Raw genomic sequence first — 24,316 nt, forward strand, 5'->3', positions numbered from 1 at the left:
AAGCCTTCAACTTTGTTTTTCTTTTTCAAAATTGTTTTGGCTTTTCTCAATCCTTTGCTTTCCCAGTCATGTTTTAGAATCATCATGTTGATTTCACCAAAATTTTTGTTGGAATTTGATTGGGATTGTATTGAATCTACAAAATCAATGTTGACAAAATTAGCGTCTTAACAATACTGATTTTTATACTTAATAAATATGTTATATCTTTCTATTTATGTGGGTCTTTGTTGGTTTCTCTTTTTTTTTTGTTTTCAATATACAAATATTACACATATTTTCTTATATTATTCCTTAAATATTTTGCAGGTTCTTTTGGTGCTATTGTATATATACTGTTTTTTTTTCCTTCTAATTTCTAGTTGTTCATTCTTAATATATAAAAATAAAATGGATTTTGGTATACTGACTTTATAGCCTGTCCTTCCTAAACTCACTTATCAGTTTAAGTAACTTTTGGAGACTCTAGGATTTTCTTGGTAGGCCATTACATAATTGTCACATACAATTTCTTCCTTCTCAATCTTTTGTATTTCTTCCTTCTCAATCTTTATGCTTTTACTACATAGCTGCTTATCATTTGCTAATATTTTCTTAAGGATTTTTGTGCTTATATTCGTGGCGACTATTGGTCTACAGTTTTTCCATGATGTGTTTTTTTTGGTTTGGGGATCTCAGTAATATGAGTTAACCCTTCTCTTTTATCTTCATGAAGAGTTTGTGTGGAAATGGTATTATCTTTTCTGAAGTGTTTAGTTGAGGGTCATATTTTCTTATTTTTTCACGATTTGTAATTATTTAGTGCTATGCAACTTGAAGGTTATTTTGTTAAAATTGTAAATTTCTTGGTCTTCTTTTAAAGGAATGTTGAGTTTACTTTTTACTGACTGTTAAATTATTTGCAATTCATCTTAATCTTTTTGAGGCTTGTTTTTCGACATTGTTTAGTATGGTTCTAATATATCCTAAGGGCCAGTTTAGCACTACTGCAAAATGCATGGCACTTTTGGGTTTTCTGTTGAAATCCCCAAGCGTACACCAATATATCTCCACTCTGGCTGGTCAGAATTTGAACTTCCTCCATCTTTGTAAGACTTTATTGCAACTTTTACACTGATGTGGAAGGGAAATGAGTGTTGTTGATAAAAACAGACTTAAATTATTTGATGTGATGTTTCTGCTGCTTCATATTCGAGTTGGTTTGTGAGCAGATTAATTTGTGAACATATTATATACTGTGATGCCCTCAGTATGCTCTGTTCTCCCCACTAGCCTGATAAATATAATTCGGGACCTCATAAGTCTTTCTAAAATCAGCCGACCGAAAGTGGCAGTTAATTTTTCCTTGAAAGTTCTTAGTTCTTTCTCGTCCCCTTAACAAGTTTCCCTGAAAAGGCGCACTTTAAATCTTGTGAGGTCCCATCGCTGTAATTACCACTGTCTTGTAACTAGGATGGGTACCCCTGAAATGCCACATCCTGAGGCACTGAAGTGAGTCCTCAGAGCATGCCATGCCTTCTGCTCAGGGAAACTCAGGAGCCCCGCGGCTGCCAGAGCACGTGCAGAACTAGAACTGTACGTCAGAGGCCTGTGGCCTAGTGGTTAATGTGGAGCGCTGATTCTTTAATGTAAACGTGAACTGGAGATGCTTTAGGAATTGGTAGAAGAATTAAAGAGTAGAAAGAACGTGGGGCTCAGAGTCACAAGGAGCACCGCATGAACGCGTGTAGCCTGCCTTCGGGTGGGATGGGACTTGGGGCTGGGCTGTGCGCCTGTCCCGAGCGCCTGTGAGACGAGACAGGCCGTGCTGCCGGGTGGACCAGGGCTGATCCGCGGGCCTGGTGAGCAAAGTCGGCCCCTTCATGCTTTCTGCGGCATTCGGGAGCTTGACCCCAGCTGGTTCTCGTGCCTGTAGTCCACAGACCACTTGGAGCAGTGTAGCTGTGAGAGGGGTGAGGCTTATTCGACGATCTTATGTTTGGTGGTACCTTTAGAAAACAAAAAAAAGTTGTGTAAATGCATGATATTGCCATTATCAATGGATATTATGTATGGTTATTTTAAAACATTGAGTTGCAATTGCAATCTTCCATGCATAAACAAAAACATATCTTCCTTGATTAGAGTATATTTGTCCATTTTTTAAAATGTTATATACACACATACATAGACTTGACTGTCAAGTTGTTTGGGCACTAAACTTTAGCTGACACCTGCAGAGCTAGGGATAATGTGGATCAGCAACCCTGCTTGAACTCGCTTTTGTTTCCATTTTGTACTTTATGACAGTTGAGTAGAACTTCCAAGTTTTTAACCAAACCAGGTATCCTTGACTATCTTTTGTCCTCCCTGGCTCCCTCAGGATTTCCTGTTTCCCACCTAGTCTCTCCTGTCCCCTTGTAAGTCACCTGGGCCCCACGCAATGAATCCAGCCTTGATTTAATGGAGAGGAGCTAGGATACATATAATCCCAGATGGCAGATAATCCAAAACCATTAATACTTGGCTATGAAATATATTTAGTAATATTTTTTATTGTTTTTACCTTCCTAATTATATTTTGCTAATGTTGCCATTAGTTTGCATTCCCAGAATATACACTGATTGATTGGGGGGCTTAGCAAGGAGTGGGCACAGAAAATGAAAAGTGACAGTAAGAAACCAGACTGATGGGCTGTTTTATTGAATTAAAGTTTTCCTTGGATAATTTCTATGTCAGCGATTGAGAGTTGTCAGCAGAGCATCCAGTCTGGGGCCTAGCACAGTACCTGGCACACAGTTGAAGCTCAGGAAATGTTTGTTCAGTGAAGATCATCACTATTTTCCATAGTCCCACTGTTTTGTGTTCAGATCAGCCTGGCATGAGCCAGGGGAGGAAGTCAGCGGAAAACGCCCAGTGCGTGTCCCGGCCCAGCTCAGCGAAGGTGAGTGTTGCCAAGTTGTGTCTTTTCCCACTGTGATGCTGCAGTCCAGGCTACTCAACCAGCAGGCCGCACAGGTTCCTTCTTCACCAGCAGGGATTAATCCAGGGGCCTTTCAAGAAGGAACATGGGCAGTGTGTTAAAATGCAAGGAAACAATTTGAAATAGGCAAAAGGATGCGCCATCTCCACAGGACAATGTAAGCATCTAAAATAAAGTGACTGTAGAGAGTGCCTTCTCAACTTCAGGTCCACGGACAAACTCCTCAGGTAGCTGGACCTTTGTGAGTGTGGTATGAGTGGGTGTGTGTATTTTTCAGGGGAGACGGTCCAGAGACGTTTTTAAATTGTCAGTGGGGTTCACCACTTCCATCTGTTGATGTATGTTTCAGTGTTTTACAGTTTTCATGAAATTTTGGAAAGAGGGAAATAAAACAATACCAACTGCCACAGGTCTACTTGAACTTATTCACGTCTGGACTTCAGAATTCTTTAACTTTGTAAATTGCCGTAACTGTAGCTAATTACAGGCTGGTGCAGGCATAGGCTGAGAAACCAGGCATCTGTGTTGAAAGCCTGAATGTGCAGAAGGATAATGCCGGACTGTATTTGACCATAGCACTCTGACCCAGTACAAAGCCCAGGAAGCAAACTACAAGCCCTTGGAGTGGCCGTCCCAGAAAACCAAAGTACAATGTCTGCCCACAAAAATCAGCCCAGAACGGCTTGGTAGGAGCTATCAACCTCCCTGTTTTTGCCCTCACTTCCAACTCAGGAGTAACGAGAGAAAACCACATATATTCCCCAAGTCAATCACATGAGATGCCCTGCTTCCAGCTAGTTCACCTCCTGCGTCTCCATGCCAGCACCTTCTAATCCTGGCATACTCGACGCATCCCAGGTTTTTACTCTAAAGCTTTTGCATTCCTATGACTGCTCTGACTCTGTGCCAAACACAGGGGATGGCATCACCATCTCCTGGGAAACAGTTCAAAATGCAAAGTATTAGGCCCCACCCAGTGTCTGGCGCTCAGGGCGTAGCAGGACTCCCTCTCCTCCCCAGCCCACCCGGCAGACCAGGCTCCCCTACCAGTGGCTGTGTGATGGCCGTCAGGTTGGCCAGCACTGCACGGCACCCCCTTTCCCTGGGCACTCGCTCTGCAGCTGCCTCAAAGGCTGCTGCGCCAGGAGCCTGAGTGCTCAGAGAAGGGCTAGGGCTCAGAGGCAGGGCCTGGGAGTTGCCATGGCCCAGTCATGGCTGATCATGGCTCCATCGCGAGGAGCTTAAGCCAGAACCAGAGCCTGCTGGGCCGTCTGCTCTTCACCCATGAGGTTATGGCGCAGGTCCCACCTTCTCTGTCCAGGGGTCACAAGCAGGTGGGTGGGGGGGGAAGGGTGTGCTGGGGGGCAGGGTAAGAACGGGGCGCATCGGAGGCAAGACCGATCGGAAGCCGTTTACAAACCAGCCTCCCAGCTCCCTCCTCTGCTTGTCAGGGACGGGTGGTGAGGATGGCCCGGCCCCTCCACGGCGTCCTCCGAGACCACCCGCAGAATCCCAGATGCTCTAGAGGACTGGCTCGTGGCAGAGTCACCACTCACAGTGGTATTTGACTCCCTCACTATAGCAAGCTGTTAATAAACAATCTCTCTTTGTTCTTATTTGGGTGGTCTTTATTTTCACTGTGCATTGAAATTTGAGAGGTTCCAGGAAAACTCCTTTATCCTGAAGTCTCTCTTCCACCAGGACATAATGGAGCTGGAAATCATATATGGGGAAAATAACTCCTAAGATTTAGCTCTTTATTTCTCGAGGAATAGCATCTGTAGGTGCATGTTTTATTTTAGGGATGGATCTGTCTGAGCAAGTTGATAGTGCAGAGCCTTGGGGTAAGGATGTTTCATCCTAGGTTACAGAATAGAGGACCATTTAGCCAGTCCCCCGATATCCCAGAACTTCCCACGAGGAGTGTGTAAATACCCTTTTGGGTTGCGGCAGTGTTGGGAGTCTCTGCCACTTCTCTGTGCTCGAGAGCTTCGTCTCTTGCACTTAGCTGACCAGCCATGTCCTGCCATGCCCCAACTCTCCCACCTCATTAGATCTGGTCCTAAGTGGCCCAGGGGAGCCATTGGCTCAGGGCTGAGCACGAAGGCCTCAAATTTAGATTGTTCACGCTACCTCCAAATGAGATCATATCTACTCATCATAGTAAAGTTATGTTTAAGAACACTGACTTTTAAATGTTAACATTTCAAATATGTCACAGGTTTTATAGCTTTATCTTGGCATTTCTTCATTTTATTGTGTACTTGGAGTTATAGAAAAAACCATCTGAGTGGAGAAGCCCAACTTCTCCTTTCTGATGGAGGTTTTCTCCCTTTCCCCCTTACTGTATCTCTCCTCCTTATGTGGTCATATTTTCATCTATTTTCTTGGGGGAAGGGAGGATGTATAGAAGTTAATGGAGAGATTATGCTAAGAGGGGTTTGGCTATGCATGCTTTGTGTCCCAGATGTTACATGTTTGGGCCATTGGTCCACTGACCAGACATACTGAGTGTAGCAGTTTGGTATGATTCATGAATTCCAAAAATAGATATTAGATTATATTTGTAAACTGGTCTGTACGGGGCATGAGTAAATTATGATTAGCGGTTTGATTGGGCCACATCAGTAGGTCATTGAGTCCCTACCCCCTCACAGATAAAATGACATGGCAGAGCAGAAGAGTTAGTTGGAGTTTTGATGTTGGAATCTTGATGCTGGAGTTTTGATGCTGGAGTCTTGAGCTGGAGTCCAGGAAGTAGACACACAGAGGAGCAGAAGGCAGAACCTGGATAGAATCAATCCCCAGGGAGAGAGAAAGCCAATTGCCTACTAGTCTACAGCTGACCTTGTGGAGAGAGGCAAAGCCTACTGAGCCTCGTAGTCTACAGCTGACCCTGTGGAGGAAACAAGAGCTGAGCCCAGAGAGAAATGAGTGCTAGGAGGAGAGGAACCCAGGAAGCCTGAACCCTTGCAGCTGTTGCCAGCCATCTTGCTCCGAAATGTGGAAATAGACTCTGGTGAGGGAAGTAAGTTATGCTTTATGGCTTGGTAACTGTAAGCTCCCACCCTAAATAAACACCCCTTATAAAAACCTACTGATTTCTGGTACTTGGCATCAGCACCGCTTTGGCTGGCCAATATACTGAGTAAGCTGGCCTGAGGCTCTACCCCTAGGAGTAAGCTGAGGAGACGTGGAGAAAAGCTGAACCTCCAGTGTTGTGGTTCTGTAGTGTGGTACCTGGACCAGCCCCCAGCCCTTTAGCTGCCATGTCTTCCTCTCGGGAGAACATGACTGGGGAGCAGGGGCTGGAAAGGGTGTGGGGCCTCCAGACATCAGCCTGGTGGAGCTGCCCCAGCTTCAGAGCCGCCAGGAGGTTCAGGGGAGGGGAAGGAGAGGAGCCGACGTGAAGGTAGCACGCAGGTGTTGGCACAGCCGTGGGTGAGGCGAGGGCATGGGGCCAGGGTCCCTGGTGCCTGTTAGCGGTGGGCACAGTCTGATAGCAGCCTGTAGGAGCAGTCCGCGCCTTCCGACCTCCCTCCGGGTGGAAAGAGTTCTGGTTCCTGTGCCAGGGTTGGAGTTCAGGTTGACTTCTTACGGCTGTGCTCTCACCCCTACCCCGGGTTCACATGGATCCCGACCTTCTGGGCTTTCATCCTCCCAATAGTAAATGTATGTGGGGATTTATTCAGAAGGCATTGGAAAGTGATTGAGTGATGTTAAGGTACCCATTGGTATGTGAAATAATCTATGAAGTCCCTCGATTTTTGTTCTTTTTCTAAAAATGAGTTTCAAATTAGGGAGGATAGGAGCAATTATCTTCCGCAATCATCTGTGTGCTCTTTTGGAAAATTTATTTGATCAGTATTGCCTTTCCTGAAGGTAAAATGGCAGAACAAAGCCCATTTATGAACTTTTTAGAAGTAGAATCTGTCTGTAGTATTAATAAAATGTTGTATTCCCAGAGCCTAAAGGTAATTTTCCCAGCATGACACCAACTGCACATTAATTCTTCGTTGTTATTCATAGGCCATAGTGGTTTCTAAATAATTGTCTCAAGGAGATGCCCACTTGTGATGGAGTCTAGTAAGTGATAAGGTACAGAAGTGACTTCTCAACAGCGTTTACCCTGTAGAGCAAAAAGATTCCCCTGGAATCCTGATTGGAATGGACAACCGGATTCTCAAAGAGGGCACTTTCTATCCATACAATCTGTATTAGAGTATTACCGTCTTTTATTAGCTTTATTTGAATTTATCAGTGAATCACACATCCTAGAATTACTCATTTCTTGAAATAGCAAGCTTGTAATCCAGATCGTAGGCATACTTCTGAAAGGAGTGCTATGTGTGGGACAGTGTTAAAGGGTTACACAGTCTCAAAACATATGATGGTCATCTTTATGCCCAGCATTCTTATGAGCTTCTTAGGTCTCTGGAAAAACATAGATACACAAGGCCCTACTTTCTATTCAGACTATTTTTGCAAAGGGCGTATAGCAGTTCTGACAAAACAGCTTCAAACACTTGCCAAAGAGAATAAATTACAGTAGGAATGGGTGATAATTATTAGGAACTTATTTTTGGAATAAGAAACCTTCCTTAATAAAGGGCTATGTGCTGCCCTCTGAAAGGAACAGAGAATTCTCCCAAAGTCAAAAATACAGTCTTAACAGTTCATGTACATATCATGCGGGTGATATGCAGTATCATTAGGTTTAACGTGTTCCCAGAAAGCCAAAATCAAGCTGGGCTCAAGCCATGGATTGCAAGAAGCACTTAGGAAGCAAGTTTGAATGCTTTAACCACAATAACTAATTTGAAATCTCAGTTCATTCTGTTTTGTTTTGTATTTTTAAGTAGAGTTTGATGGGCTTAAAGGATTTTAAATCTTTCTGTAAAAGCATGCAGATCACCAATAGATGACTTAATTGAGATAATTGACCAGACAAAAAATATACTAAACAGAGTAAGCATCTTCCAATAATGTGTTCTACAAAGCATTTAGAAGAATAATAAATGTGAAATAGAAACAAAATAATATATTTTGGCTTCCATCGTCCGTGGCTTTGCTAGCCAAAGCAGTTAGAGTTAAAACTGAAAATGCCTTGTGACCCTAATTATAATAATGGTAATATTTGGTTCTAATTTTAAAACTGTTTTCACAGAGTTGATATAAAGGAAAACTTAAGGTAAATTAATTTCCAAAGAACTGGCTACAAAGAAACAGTCAGAAGACCCTAATCTCAATCAAGGAGATGCTCAAACACAGAGATGATCACTTTTGGCTTCCCTTTGTTTTTTTGTGATGCTAACACAAAATTTGGATTCTGTGGCAAGCATGGATTATTTAAAATAAATTATCTTTGAAAATAACAAGTGAGCAGAAAACAAAAGCCACAATCAGTAGCATCTAACAAAGATCTCATTTCGCTTCCCTAAATTCTAATAAGCTAACCCAGTGCTATCATTTCTTGATTATGGATCACTTTGCACAAATAAAGTAAATGCCCTTATAATGTTTGTTAAATTTAACTGAACATAGCTTTTCTACATTGTCTGTTCTTAAATGTTTCTATCTACATATCTGATTGAAGGGTCATTAATACTAGTATTAACTTACTAGTATTTTTAATTTATTTCACTATATGTAAGCTACTACAGCCATATTGTTTTAAGGTGATAGTTTAAACTTGCTAATTGGTCATTTTCATAAACTGATTGGTAAAAATTGATTACTCTTTGGTGTTTTATTGGGTCCTTCACTATATAATAATACCATCAAGAGTTACAGATCCTCTGGGGATCTTAAGTACACAGAAATTTAAAATTTAGTATAGCAGTACCAGTTGTTTCAAAGAAACTACCCTGTGTTTGGGTGGCTTATTTTTTATTTTTTTATAAGATTTATTTATTCACACCCACCCACCCCACCTACCCCGCCCCCTGTTGTCTGCTCTTTGTGTCCATTTGCTGTGTGTTCTGTGTCTGCTTGTATTCTCATTAGGTAGCTCCAGGAACTGATCCTGGGACCTTCTGGAGTGGGAGAGAGGCGATTACTCTCCTGTGCCACCCCAACTCCCTGTTTTGCTACATCTTCTTATTCTCTCTCCTCTATGTCTCTTGTTATGTCATCTTGCTGCACCAGCTCTCCACATTGGCCGGCTCTCCTGCATAGGGTGGCCTTCCCGCGCAGGGTGGCTCTCCTGTGCAGGGCCACATTCCCGCATGGGCTAGCACTGTGTGGGCCAGCTTGCCCTCACCAGGAGGCCCTGGGCATCGAAACCGGGACCTCCTGTGTGGTAGACGAGAGCCCAATTAGTTGAGCCACAGCCATGTCTGTGGGTGGTTTATTCTTAAACTTAAAACCTCAGATGATCCTTTTTGTTTGTGTAGCTCTAATTAGTACATAGGTCTTATAAAATATGAATTAGTGTATTGTCATAAGTGATAAAATGTGTACAGTTATCAGCATTGTAATGACCAGGTGTAACACACAGAAGGCAAGGTTAAAAATAAAGAAGAATTGAACCAAAGCTATTGTTAAAGGGAAGAAAGGTCTAATGCTACCCTTAAATGTAACTTAAACTCTCACTAAACATTTTTACAGCAATAAACCATATTAATTGTAGCAGTGACTTCTTCATAAGACTTAATTTCTTAGAATAAGTTTTCTTTCGTAAGCATTCAAATACTTACCGAGTAATTGGTAACTCATTCCATGAAGAGCTGAATATTTCCTTTGGCTTTAAGCTCAAAGAGGAATCTCCAAAATAGCACAGAAAATTTTGCATGTGGTGAATAGATGTATGAGCTAAATCCAGTTGGGATACAGTGAGTAAATTATTGATAAGGGCATTGTTGGTCCCAAAGCATTCCATTATTCATGCAGTGTTTTGTAAATATTCTGAGAATTTGGCCTTAATTTTCCTTTAATTGCATATAAAATAGAGGAAACCGTATTTTGCTTTAATATAGTGTGCTTGTACATACAACTTAACACACTTTTTTAAAAGAAACATGATAGGCATCTAATAACTTTTCCTTATTTGTTTCTGGTTTTTTTATTATTATTATTCCACTTCCTGAATTCGTTTTGTGCAGCCACTAACGAGATCAATGCATATATTTCCAGTTTGGCTACACCTTTACTTCTCGCTGGCGTGCCCGGTGGCTTTATAGTGTGTTTCACAAGACCTTGGTAAATGTGTAGAGCACTTAACAAAGTGTACAGAGCTCTTTACAAAGCACGTCCTCTCTCACACACACACACACGTGCGGAGAATCTGGTCCTTGCCCTGGAGTTATTTAAGCAGTGTACTTGACAAGAACGAAGCCACTACAGGGCGTCACAGATGACAGATTAAATATAAAAGTACTGAAGACTTGCATTCTGTGCAAATAATTGGACAGGAAAAAGGAGCTGTACTGATTTTATTCAGTTTAAAGTGTTCGATGCCTGCAGCTCCGCTTCCTGACGGCGCAGTGGAGACTGCCCATCTCGGTGCTGGGGGAGCCCTTTGAAAGCTAAATTGTCACCACCCAGTCATCTGGGAGGTTGCAGAAGAGGCAGCGTTTGAGCAGTAACTGGGCATTTTGTTGTAGAAGTAACAGATATATAAATTATTTCTGCATAACAGACTACTTTGTATCTTTTTTTTTTTTTTTTTTGCTCTGGAAGCATTATCTGTGAGGAATCCAAAGATGGCATTTTTCTATAGGAAAATGAGGAATTTGAGTGGGGGGTGGGATAGGGGGGCATGGGTGGTCGTGTAATTAAACCTTTATCTGTTTTATTCATTGATGGATTTTTCTTCTTGTTGTTAAAATTGAGTAATTGTCAATAACCACGTTCTGAATGTTTTAGTCATTGAAGGATGCAAATATATGTATCAATTAAAAATCCTTTAACCATGTGTACACACAAATAGTCCATGTGCTTTTTTGCTTTGCCCATTCTCTGTTCCCCTGACACCTTTTGCAGTACTGGTTAATTCTTTGTAATTAAGAGCAACCCAATTTCAAGATATTTTTATACTTCTTAGAAGAATAAATATTAACATTTGTAATTTGAAGGAATTTGAAGTATATGGACATCAGACAAAGTATTTTGTTTTAGTGACCACTTATATTAATAGTGGAACAAGAATTGAAATGTAAAAATTATAAAAGATACTGCAACATTTTCAAAAGTATAAATGTTACCTAGGCATTTATTTAAATTTTTTCCTGGAAAAATTGAGTAACCTTAAACTTCAGTTGCAAATACAATCTAATTATTCTCTTGATTCTTTTGGTAATATAAATAAAAGAACTTATATATTTGATCACACTTTGAGCACATGGTTCCTAGTAAACTGTGATCTGTGTGTGTTTGTCACAGCTTTCTTGATCACTCCTTAAATGTAGTGCTCCCAGAGGAAAGTCGTTTGGCCTCACTTTAGCCCCACAGATGGTTATATATGGTTTTAATTTTTGCAAAGAAGTCAAGAATATCTTAACTAATTTTTAAATAATTTCCTCTGTTCTGTACTATCTGGTGGTATTAGAAATTTGCAGTTTTTTATCGATATATACCAGAGTCATATATACTTTTAGTTGAAGATTCTAGAGAAAGGCTTATGTAAAAAAAAACTGTAGCCATGTTATATAGGATTAGAAGTAAATGAAGAGAAATCTATCAGACAATTACTTTAAGTTTCTTGTAAGATGACATGAAAGGAGGTTAGTTAGCATGTACTGCAGGTCTGGTGCCACTATTTATGATGTGCAGTTTCATGTGACTTTGTTTGGTACTCTCCCCGGCTGGCTGGCTGCTCTGCAGACACCTCGTATCTTGGCTGGAGCAGTAACCTCTTTTGGAAAAGCACCCCTGGTAAGGTAGCCTTCTGGATACGGTGTAGCCGTTCTCAAGCTAAAAATTAGGTATTCCCGAGTGTCTCATTTGAAAGTAGCTGTCTGCGCTGAGCAACAGAGAAAATTATTTATCTACTGAGCTTTTCCCCACATTAACTAAAAATTAATCTTGTAGTTAGGAGTGAAACGCCGTTTTCTACGTTTGGTTATAGGAGTATGTCATAGAAACATTTGCAAAACGCTAGCTAGCCAAAAACAGCAGCCACAAGAGGAGAGGTCAGCAGTAGAGAGCCTAAGATTTTGGCAAATTGTACTTTTAACTCAGAACTTCACCTAGAGGATAACTACCAGACCACTACACATTCATGTTCTCTTTACTTTTGGGGGAATTTATGATTAATATTAAGGGTAAAAGATTTCTTCCCTTTTCAGGTATAGTATGTGTTTTTTATGCATATAGAAATAAAGCTTAATAATTGCGGCCTGGCATGGGATTATAGAATTCATTTCAAAGCTTAAAACTCTGGGTTTTACTGTACTATATTTTGACATGCAGTATCTGCTCTCTGTTCAGTTAATTAAATTACACTTTTTCACAGTTACGCGATGAGCAAGTGAGCCCTCCTCCTACGGCCTCCCGCTTGACTGCTGGGTTGGGTTTTGTGTCTCCCCAGGCGGTGGGTGCGGCTGCTGTTCGGGCGCGAGTTCCCGCTGCAGGACCTGCTGGTGGTGTGGGACGCGCTGTTCGCCGACGGCCTGGGCCTCGGCCTGGTGGACTACGTCTTCATGGCCATGCTGCTCTACATCCGTGACGCGCGTGAGTGTCCAGCCACGGCCGCGGGCCTTACGCCGCAGCGGGCTCGGCCTCTCCTCTGTTTCCATAGACGTAAATTTTTATAGCAGACAGTACCTTGAAATTTCACAGGAAATACTAAACTTCTCTTTTGTTAGGTGACTGTGAGCTGTAGGTGATTTTATCCTGAGAGAATTGGCATATTCTTCAGAACCATTTTTCTAAAGACTTTTACTCCTGCTTCAATCTCCCCATTACACACGTTTGTGGGACGCACATGTAAAAGCCAGTGTTTCAGATATGCTCAGAGCTCCACCTTCTGACAGGCAGGAGCATGCAGGCGTGTTCATCAGGAGACCGGAGCTCCGATAGTGTGCACGTGTCGCCAGTGAAAAACGTTATGCTTAAAAGATAGTTTAGGGAACGGTATTTCTTGATACAGTGCCTAATGATTCACAAAAGCTGTGTCCGCACTTCCTGGGGTCCACCTCCCGGTGCTCGCCCAGCCAGAGAGCCAGGACGTGCCCACCTCAGCAGCTGAGAACCCCAACTTAAAGGAAAGAGCGAGCACGGCTTCCATTCCAAAATGCCTCAAATTGTTTTCCTTCTCACAAAAGTAATTTCACAGTCCACAATTCAACATTTATAAGCCAGAATATAATTGGGAAAGATTACCCAAAGTGAGGTTATTAAATTAAAAAATAGAGAAGTATCATAAAAGTAGAACCTTCTCAGAAGAATTTATAAGATTTGGGGTCATTCATAATCTTTTTTTTTTTTTTCCATAATCTAAACTGTTATATTATGTGATTCCCCTATTTGCTCATTGAATGCCAGTTGTGCCAGATGCTCTTATTTTGCCTCTGGGAACGTTAATATTCTTTAAAATTTTAGATTATACTTTTTTTAAATTCCCCCAAAATACTTAGAATGAATAAATGGTAGGAACAGCACGTTTTATGCAAAAATTGTGGGTTTTTTTCTTGCCTTGAAGATCACGTAGTTTAGATTTTGACAGACAAAGTGAAAAGTTCCTTCTATTTGAGCCTGAGCTAATCATATAAGAAAATGGAAATAATAAGAGGAAACATCTGGAATTACAGAATGATGTTTGGGTACATTTGAAGGATACTCGATTTTAGGGTATTTAATGGTAATCTTCCATTTTAAAATTGTTTGTTTTTTTTTAAAAAATGTAAATGATAAAAACAAAAGGAATGAGAAACTTCTTTTAGAAAAAGAATGCTTTTGGATAATGTTTTCACAAAACTTGACAAATCAAACAACTATTGAAATGTATTCTGTTTTTCTGTAATCTTAAAGAGTGTGGAGTTTTTTTTAACTTTGGTGTATCACAACTTAACCATCCTATCTCATCTGCTAAGAGATACTTTATTATTATAATTTTTATTATTATTAATATCACAAAATATCATAAAATTTTGCCAGCTGAAGCCCTTACACGTTTTTAGTCCTTCTACTGATGACTTTGTAAAACATATGGGCACATTTGGAAAAATGCAGGGGTAGTAAAGTTGTTTATTCATTTCAATATTTAAGCCAATTGATTTCCATGTGGTTAGTTAAAACCATAGCAGTGGACGTGTTCTAAGAATAAGGTGATTATTTATTACCTATCCCCTGCCCTCCAGAACCTTACCAGCTAGTAAGGACTGACATCATTTGACCCTCATGTATCCAGTGCTCTGGTTGAGAGGTGGACAAGAGGTTATAGAAGCTTAAAGGAGAGGCACTGAGCTCACCTCCAGACCAGCTCTGTGTGACCAGAAAAGACAATAGAGATGTTGGCAAGATAAAAAAGGCGTCGCCTTTTCAGGCAGAAGGAACAACGAGACCAAAGGTCTGGCAGTGAGAAATGGCCTGACGGGTACGTGTGTGTGTGAGCCTCTCTAGGCTGTTTGGTATTATTAAGTGCAAAGGGAAAGGGAGACGAGCCAGCAGCATGACCAAAGAGGTCCACAGGCATGGGACCACGATGAAGGTCACGGTCCTGTAAGCAAGAGGTAGTTACTGAAGCCTTCAAAGAGTGTGATCAGTTAGATCAGGCCAGGAGAAATTTGGAAAATGAACTTTAAAGAGGCAAGACCAGAGCAAATAATCAGGTTACAACTGTAATACAGGGGAGAAGTGGCAGACTAGAGAAATACCCACAGGAAAGGCCAGCATGACGTGGTGATTAAATGTGCTCAGTGAGGAGAAGGGGAAGTCTGGAATGAGCCCCACCTTGGAGCGTTGAGTAACTGGGTAATATTTATAACTGCCATAAGAAATATAAAGCTTAGGATGGAAGTGATTGATTGGGTTTCTGGCTGTGCTGAATTTGAGATATAGAAGAAGTCATAGCCTGTAAGTAGTTTTGTCCAGTAGGTATCTGAAGATTTGGAAAATAAAGCTCAGTGATGACAGTATCAAGAGTACAGCTTTAATTTTGCAAATGGTTAACAGATAGGTTTTGGTTAAAACCATAGCAGTGGTTGAAATCTCCTAAAAGTAGGGTGACCATATATGCCCAAGTTTGTTTGGGATAGTCTTAGTTAATACTTGTTATTCCAGACTGGCAGTTATTATTATTTATATATGTATACTTTTTATTTTTATTTTTTGAAAGATACTTAGATTACATAAATGTTACATAAAAAATATAGGGCATTCCCATGTGCCCCCCTTCCTCCCCCTCACACATTTTCCCACATTAACAACATCCTTCATCAGTGTGGTACATTTGTTACAATTGGTGAACATGTTTTGGAGCATTGCTACTAAGTGTGGATTATAGTTTACATTGTAGTTTATACCCTCTCCCACACATTTTTTTAAGTTATAACAAGATATATAATGGCCAGTATCTGTCATTGCAGTGTCATTCGGGACAATTTCCAAGTCCTAAAAGTGCCCAGACTACACCTATTTTACCCTCTCCCTCCCCTCAGAACTCCAGTGGCCATTGCCTCCACATCCATGATAATAGTTCTTCCATTTCTAGAATCACATAAGTCCACAGGAGAATAGCAGTAAGTTTACTGTAGTCTATCATTCATTCCCCAGTCCTGAGAATTCTGGGATGGTGATGTCCACTCCACCTCTAATTGTGGGAGGGCTTCGATCCCATGGGCAGATGGATGGGACTGTCTTGCTTGGAGTTGCAGACTCTCTGTTCCTTGAGATGGTCATTGTCCATCATCACCTCCTTGTTAGTTGTCCTGGGTGAGTCCAATGAACTGGAGAAGAGGTGTTGCAACTCTGTTGAGATTCAGGGCTCAGCTGGTACATGGGCAACCCACAGATTTAAGTCTCTTGGACATACACCTATCAACTCTAGTACTAACAACAGGTCTGGATTAATGCTGTCCTCTTTCCCTCTCGTAAATTATCTGCTCACCCTGCCTCAGGTGACTATGTGTAGAAAGAGGAACATGAGCAAAGGTGGGTCTCTGGGCACCAGAGAAGGAAGAGCCAATAAAGAACCTGTGTCCTCAAAATACTGTGTTCTCCAGGTAAGGGGGAAGAACGAGGGTCAGGAGGACAGGGCTCCAGTGAGGTGAGGCCGGAAAACTCCCTTCCAGTTGGACACTGTGGAAGGACAGTCATTGGACATCCTTGCCAGGGTGGGTTAAATGGGGTGGTTAAGCAGAACCTAGATTATGGTACGTTGAAGAGTAACTGGACAGTTAAGTACAGCTTTTTAAAAAATGTACACAGTACTTTTTCAACTAAAAAGTCTACTAAATATTAACAAAAAAGAAAGCATGTGGAGATAGCATGTGCAGAGTCCCCTTCAAAGAAGGTCAGCAGAGAAGAGAAGAAGAATGTTTCTGGAGGGTAGTGCTGGGCCAGGAAAGTTAGGTGGTCGCCTTGAGAGTGAGACAGGGCACAGTTGGAGGTGGGGAGAGCTGATGGAGAGGCTTAACTTCTGAAGAAACCAGAAGCCCTTCTTCGAGGATCAGTGCCAGTCTTTTCCTCCTGTTCCATGGATTGTGTCTGTGAAAAGAAAAATTCTCTTTTGAAGTGTGTTCTTTTTTCTCATCTGTTCCATTGCTTATTTCATCTCAGTGGATTCCAGCTCATGATGTCTTGCCAGGACGTCTGGATGGTGACGTTCCGTCCCCGCGTCACTGAGTGACTGGTCAGGAAGCCTTAACTGGACACCACTGTACAAGGTTCTTCCGAGCTATAGGTATTAGTGTGTAGCCCGGAGCATGTGCTTGCGGGAGACTAAATGGCCGTTCCTCAGGGACAGCTGTCCTCCCTGGGGCCCGTGTCTCCAGGGTCAGTGGTTGAGCTCCAGAGGGCCTATGATCATCCTTCTGTTGTTCTAGGTGATTAACTTGAAAATGCCAGAATCTGAGTTTTACTTGAAATTCTGCAGAATACCGAGGTGGGGTGCAATACCAAGGGTTTTGTGCAATGAAACGCGTATTATGGAACTAGGAGCCTTTAGGAGTTTCAAGTTGGAATCTCAACTTTCGGGAGGTGGGGTCCTGCAATGGTAGCATCGCTGTTTCCTAGCTAACCCTAGGTGGGGCAGCTCTGTAATGTACTTCACACACACACACACATACAAACATACATACATACGTATTGGTTTTGTTTTGTTTTGTTTTTTTAAGGAGGTACCAGGGATTGAATCCAGAACCTCATAAATGGGAAGCTGGTTCTCAACCCCTGAGCTATCCTCACTCCCCTGTCTTTAATGAACTTCAAAAAGCAAATATATTTTACTAAGGAAAAGTTATTTATAACTGCATAATTGTTAAGGTATTCTAGAGCCATTTGAATACAATTTAATGTACTTTCATTCCATTCTATTGTTTATACGAGGATTACTCAAAGATGACTGCAAAGATAAAAGGAAAATAAAAGTTTATCGCAGGGAAGCGGCTGTGGCTCAATCAGATGAGCTCCCGTCTACCACATGGGAGGCCCTGGGTTTGCGTCCCAGAGCCTCCTTGTGAAGGCAGGCTCGCCTGCACGCTGTGGAGAGCCACGTGGCCTGCAGGTGCCACAGAGAGCCAACTCAGCAAGGTGACGCAACAAAAAAATAAGGGAGACAAGCAAAAACAACCACAGAAGACAGTGCAGCAGATGGGCACAGAGAGCAGATAGCAAGCAAGCCGCAAAGGGGGGGGGAGAAATAAAAATAAATAAATACAGACACAGAAGAGCACACAGTGAATGGACTCAGAGAGCAGACAGTACGCAAAAGCCACGGGGGGGGGGATAAATTTTTTTTTAAAAGTATTGCAAACATGCACCAAAAAAAGATGGGCATGTCTTTGTGTCGAGGGTCTATACTCAAAGGAATTTGAAACCTAAAATAGGTTACATCTACTCCCAAATACTATTTTTATAGTTACAGATCCTGAGGCTCCTGGCAGTCAAGTAACAGATCAAAGCATCAGTGTGTGGGAGTGGATCCAGTGTCCTCAGGTCCTGCTAGTACTTATTCCACCCATTCACTGTTGTCACTATCTCATATTTAATTTTTCAAAGTAGTTTGTATACCTTGAACAGAATTTTTATTTTCCTTGCAAGTAATTCCATCAAACAAATATTCAACCACTTAATATAGTTCTATAAGGATCAATTTTTTAATGAGGCATCAGAAATCGTCAAGCCCAGCCTCCAGGTTTAGAGGTGAGGAAACGAGCCCAAGGCCACAGGCTGCTGGCAGGCAGCATGGGCTCTGCTGCCTGCTTGTCCACCTCACACCACCTCGCCAATCCCTGAAGGCCTAGCTTGATTTCATTAAGTAAAAGTAAATTTTCACATTGGAAAATATAATAATATGGGGACACAGATGCGGCTCAAGCAGTTGGGCTCCCATTTACCATATAGGAGGTTCAGGGTTCAATGCCCACGGCCTCCTGGTGAAGGCGAGCTGGCCCGTGTGGTGAACTGGTCCACGCAGGAGTGCCGCCCCATGCAGAAGTGCCAGCCAGCGCACAGAGCTGGCACAGCAAGATGACACAAGAGAAACAGAAGAGACAATAAAAGACGCAGCAGGCCAGGGAGCTGAGGTGGTACAAGAGAGCGATCACCTCTCTAGTTCTACTTTGGAAGGTCCCAGGATCAGTTGCTAGAGCTGCCTAATGAGAAGACAAGCAGGCACAGAAGAACACACAGCGAGTGGACACAGAGAACAGACAACAGGGGAGTGGAGAGGAGAGAAATAAATTTAAAATATGTATATAATAATTTGGACAATCTATATAGGCTTTAAAGCTTAGCATTTGAAATGATGGATGAATATTCTTTAAATGCAATTTTTCCTTTTCTAAAGATACATGGTATTCTGTTCTAAATCAAGTTATTCCCAACAGTTATTCCCAAACCATAAACAGTTACACTTTCTTAAGTGCTTATGTGTCTATTTGGATTCTTTGCCAGATTCTTGGCTTAGCATTACATACAAAAAGAAAGTCCAGATGAAGAAATAATGTAGCAATAATCAAGAAGAGTTAGTCCTGTAATAGTTTACCAATAGCCATACTCTAATCACACTGTTTTTTAACAGTTTATTCTAAACTGTAAGTCATTTACATGGTTCCTTCCATCACTCTCTCTGCCTCCCTGGATCTTGCAGGTGCCTTTTTCACTCTTAGAATACCAACTCAAATACGTAGTGATTTTTTTTAAAAAAAATAGCTTTCAACAGGACTTTTTCAAAGAAAGCATTGTCTACATTTTCAACTAAGTATCTAAAATCTTTTACATCTTTTCATTTGTTTAAATTTTTACTTTGAATCAAAGAAAAACATTTTCTCTTAATTTACAATATAATATACCTTTTGTCTGCAAATTGTATTACTAGCTAAAATACTATAATCAAATCCATTTTACAGTGTATTACACTATAATTTTCCTTGGTTTTCTGTAGGGGTATCTCCCACCATTTCCTGTCTTGGGCTGTCATGGCAGTTGTTTCTTTTTGTGGTTTAGTGTCCTTTTTTATTTTATTTTATCTCTTTCTTTTTATCTACCGGATACCCATATTTCCATCTTTCCTGCCCCAGAATTCCTCCCTCTGTTTTCATGTTAAGGGTGTGTTCAGCATTATACTAGTATTGAAATACGGTTTCAGTTGTTTTGAATTTGTCTTTCCTGGAAAAGCTTTATCCAGCATCAGTGACTAGAAATGGATTTTTTTTTAAACCACACGATCATATGACAAAGTTTTTATCAGAGCACAAATTGGTGGTCTTATTTTTGAAGGAATAGTTAAGTACTTCCTGATTGCCTGGCATAAAACATTGCCAGTCCTTTTTATGACCCTCTCAGATAGGAATATTAATGTACCCTTTGAGTTACAAAAATCATTACTTATTTATATTTCAGTTTAACCATCTTCTAAAATTTCACTAACTAATGCTCATATACCATAGTAGTATATTATCTAATATCTGCCTTTTAGACCTGAAAATAATTTTAGTTTATACATCTACAAAATACATAAATGAAAGGGGAATTATTATCCTTCTGAAATTCTACTCCATGTTAAAATTAATAGTTTTTGCCTTATCGTGGCCCTCTGTAAAGGGGTAGGGTTTGTCTTCTCTCTCAGTATCTTACTTGTCTCACCTTTCCATGTTCTTGTTCCAGTATTTGTCTAGTTTCCTTTGCCCTAGAAAGTGATACTACAGTTTGGTTCAGGAACTCAAGGACACGTTTTTTTGGGGCAAAGCCAGCGTAATTACATGTGTCACTGGACTCACGTTGAGACTGTTCAAGATTCCATGTCAACGTGTTGCTGCCAAATGAGAGCCCAGGTAGTCCTACGAGCCGATTAGGGCCATGCTTTCTAATGCCGAGAGAAAAGGGCGGTGGTGATCTTTGGCATTCAGATTACTTGCCAACATTTCCTCCACCCACTTGCTTCCCCTCTAGATTCTTCTTCCCCTTCCATCCACCTGCCTCAGAGGCTAAGTAGAAATGTCATCAAAGAAGTGATTAAGGACATTGGATAACAATGGCATACTGAGCCCCTTTATTTACCTCCATTGCTTCCGAAATCCTATTAAAATAGCGGAAACCCACAGGACATAGGGAATAGGGACGGAGATTATACCTAGTTTGGAAGCTGGAAAATGGATGGAAAAGTGATTACTGACTTACTACGTCCAACAAAGCTAAGTACAAAAGTGGTAATGTATAGAAACTGGAAGCACTGGGTACCTCTGGAAGTCAGCAGGGAGAGGGAAAGAGTAGGTCTCAAAACAAGAGAACTGCGTTGCTGAGGGCAGGGAGAGGGAAGAAGAGGTGTGATGTGGGGGCATTTTTGGGACTTGGAGTTGTTGCAGGGAAAGATGCTGGTCATCATATATCCTGCCATAACCCACTGAATTGACTAGGGGGAGTGTAAACTACAATGTAAACTATAATCCATGTGTACAGCAGTGCTCAAAATATATTCACCAAGTGCAATAAATGTGACACAGTGACGAAAGAGGTTGTTGATGTGGGGGACGGGGGTGGGGTGTATGGGAACCTCCTATTTTTTAGTGTGGCATTTTTTGTGACCTATTTATCTTCTTAAAAGAAGACAATTAAAAATTTGCTATAAAATTTTTTAGAAAAAAAATGGTAAGACAAGGTAGAAAAGGGAAAAAAAGAAGAAAACGAGAACTGGTAAAAGTTGTTTGAGGAGCTCCTATACTCGGACCTTCAACCCCTACTTCCAGTCTTGGACTACGTGTTTGCAGGGAATTTTGGTGAATGTCGGGTCTGTTCGCCTTCATCACTGTCGCCCAGGACGCTGAAGCCTATTTCCTTCCAGAAGGAGATTCGGAGAAATTTATCTGGGGAAATCTTACCAACCCAAAGGAAAATACCTGAAAATTCAAGTCAGGGTTTGCCCAAAAATGGCCTGTGTGAAGCCCAGAGTTTGCAGACCCACCCACCTGTACATACAAAGCTTCCGGTTAGCTTTGCGGTGCCCCACGCCAAGCGTGAGCCGATAGTCAAGGTCACCGCGCATTCGACGAATGCATCCAGAATCAAGCAGAGATCTGAACAAGGAAGGGGGAAAAAGCAACTTGGAGGAAACAGACTCCTCAGGGGTGAGGGAGGGGAGAGAAGACATTATGTGTATGTATGTATAGTTATAGTTGTTCTCTTCAGAGAGCTGGGAAGACATAAGTCAAAAGAAAAGTGCTCTTGAAAGTGGAAATACAAGGAGAATAAGAAGGTGGAAAGATAAAAGTTAAAAATCGTCCCAGAAAGTAGAACAAAAACAAAAAGCAAAACAAAGAGATGGAAAATAGGAAAGAAAATTGGTGTACCAAGCTGGGGGATCCAGTATAGATAATAAATATTTCCAAAAGAAAAGAAAGAAAAAACAGGCAAATCAAAAAAAAGGAGAAGAAGGTCATCGAAGAAATAATAGAAGTTTCCAGTTGAATAGAAAGACATGATGAGAAGCAGAGTTGGCTCAGTGGTTAGGGTGTCTGCCTACCATATGGGAGGTCTGAGGTTCAAACCCCAGGCCTCCTTGACCCGTGTGGAGCTGGCCCATGCGCAGTGCTGATGCGGGCAAGGAGTGCCATGCCACGAAGGGGTGTCCCCCGTGTAGGGGAGCCCCACGTGCAAGGAGTGCGCCCCATAAGGAGAGCCACCCAGCGCAAAAGAAAGTGCAGCCTGCCCAGGAATGGTGCCGCACACATGGAGAGCTGACACAACAAGATGATGCAACAAAAAGAGACACAGATTCCCGTGCCACTCTCAACAACAGAAGCAGACAAAGAAGAACATGCAGCAAGTAGACACAGAGAGCAGACAACTGGGGTGGGGAGTGGGAGGAATAAAATAAATATTTAAAAAAAAGAAAGAAAGACATGAGATTCTTTAGGGAAAGGACCCATTATGGACTAAAATAGATGCAAGCCAAGATGCATCTTGTGAATTTATTGAACATTGGGGGCGGGGGGTGAGGAAAAGAGAAAATAGATTATATAGAGGATCAAGAACTAGAATGATTTTGGAAGCTAGAAAATGCTGGAGCAGTGCTCCTAACATTGTGAGGGAAAATTATTTCCAACCTAGAATTCTCTACTGCACAAAAATATTGTGTGAAAATAAAAACTTTCAAACAGGGAAACCTTCAAAAAATTCATCTGTGCACGAAGGTTTTGGAAGATGTGGTCTACCAAAATGTGGGAGAAAAACAAGAAATAGGGAATGCAATGGGACGAGATGAAGGGCGTCCCAGGATGAGGCAGCAGGTCATGAAGGCCTCCCGAGAAATTTCCTCAAGAAAATGAAATTGGTGAAATATTTGAAGTGTTTCAATATTGAGAAAAGATTTTTACAACTGGGAGAGCATTTGGGGTTAAATTTGTATTACAAATAAGTAAACAACTAAGCACATGTAAAATAAGACTCCAGGGCAAAAAAAAAAAAAAAAGACTGTGCATGAAAGGAAAAGGTAATATTTGCTTAGTTATAAAAATGAAAACTCTGGAAACAAGAACACACTCCCCAGATTGAATCCCACTGGCAAACCTGTCCTTTTCCTGCAGTTAGCGCCCACTTTGCGCCTCCGCCTCTCCTTTGCTCCATCCTGGTGTTGCTGGGAGCTCCTCCCTGGCCCCGCCTCCTGCCCCCCCCTGCTTCCCCGCCCCTGACCACCCTGCGCAAGTGCCCCCTCTGCAGTACTCACAGTACTACACCGGAGCCCCGCCTTGCGCCACCCGGTGTGCGTCCCGCCCGCAGGTGGCGCCGCCCTGCCTCCTCTCGCCGCAGCCCTCTCCCTGGCACCCCAGCCCCAGGGCTTCCTGTGCCTCTCCACGCTGGTGGCTGGTGCCGTGCTGGTCGCCAGGCCAGCCTGGCCTTCAGGGGTTGTCGAGTCCTCTCAGCCCTGTGGTTAGCTTGACGCTTCCCTGAAGTAGGAAGAGAACCTTGAGAAGGTGTTACTTACTGTCTGTCCTTAAGACCTAACTCAGTATTTGGGACTAAATAGGCATTTAATAAATATTTGTTGAGTGAATGAATAAACAAAATCTAACAAAAGCAAAGGGGCATTGTCAATACTATTTATCTTTTAAGATTTATTTCTCTCCCCCCTCCCCTCGCTCAGTTGTCTGCTCTCTGTGTCCATTCGCTGTGTGTTCTTCTGTGTCCGCTTCTATCCTTATCAGTGGCACCAGGAGTCTGTGTTTCTTTTTGTTGCGTCATCTTGTTGTGTCAGCTCTCTGTGTATGTGGTGCCATTCCTGGGCAGGCTGCACTTTCTTTTGCGCTGGGCGGCTCTCCTTCCGGGGCGCACTCCTTGTGCGTGGGGGCTCCCCTATGGGGGGACACCCCTGCGTGGCAGGGCACTCCTTGCACACATCAGCACCGTGCATGGGCCAGCTCCACACGGGTCAAGGAGGCCCGGGGTTTGAACCGCAGACCTCCCATGTGGTAGCCGGACGCCCTAACCACTGGGCCAAGTCCACTTCCCTGTCAATACGGTTTAAGAACCTTCTATACTTGAACCATTTCTACTGACAATATTTCTGAGTAAGGTATTAAAAATGGGTAGGTATGATGAAATAAAATTGACCCGTTTGTATCTGTTTTCAGATTTAACTATTCCCAACCTATGGTTTTTTCTTCATTTGGATTAAAAACTTGAGGAGGCAAAGACTATGAACCAGGTTTACTGTTTATTTAGCTAAATCTTCGTACTTACCCAATTTTTTTCAGGCT

At 42.0% G+C, this 24,316-nt stretch overlaps 1 protein-coding gene across 1 annotated transcript in view; it reads left to right on the forward strand.

Annotated features, from left to right (window-relative positions):
- TBC1D5 (TBC1 domain family member 5) overlaps positions 1-24,316 on the forward strand; it is a 589,141-nt gene that overhangs the window by 430,728 nt on the left and 134,097 nt on the right. Inside the window, exon 16 of the mRNA XM_058290770.2 lies at positions 12,493-12,635. Within this exon, the coding sequence (XP_058146753.1) occupies positions 12,493-12,635 (143 nt within the window). The remainder of the gene's footprint in view (positions 1-12,492; positions 12,636-24,316) is intronic.

The sequence above is a fragment of the Dasypus novemcinctus genome, chromosome 31, assembly GCF_030445035.2.
Source record: "Dasypus novemcinctus isolate mDasNov1 chromosome 31, mDasNov1.1.hap2, whole genome shotgun sequence".
NCBI lineage: Eukaryota > Metazoa > Chordata > Mammalia > Cingulata > Dasypodidae > Dasypus > Dasypus novemcinctus.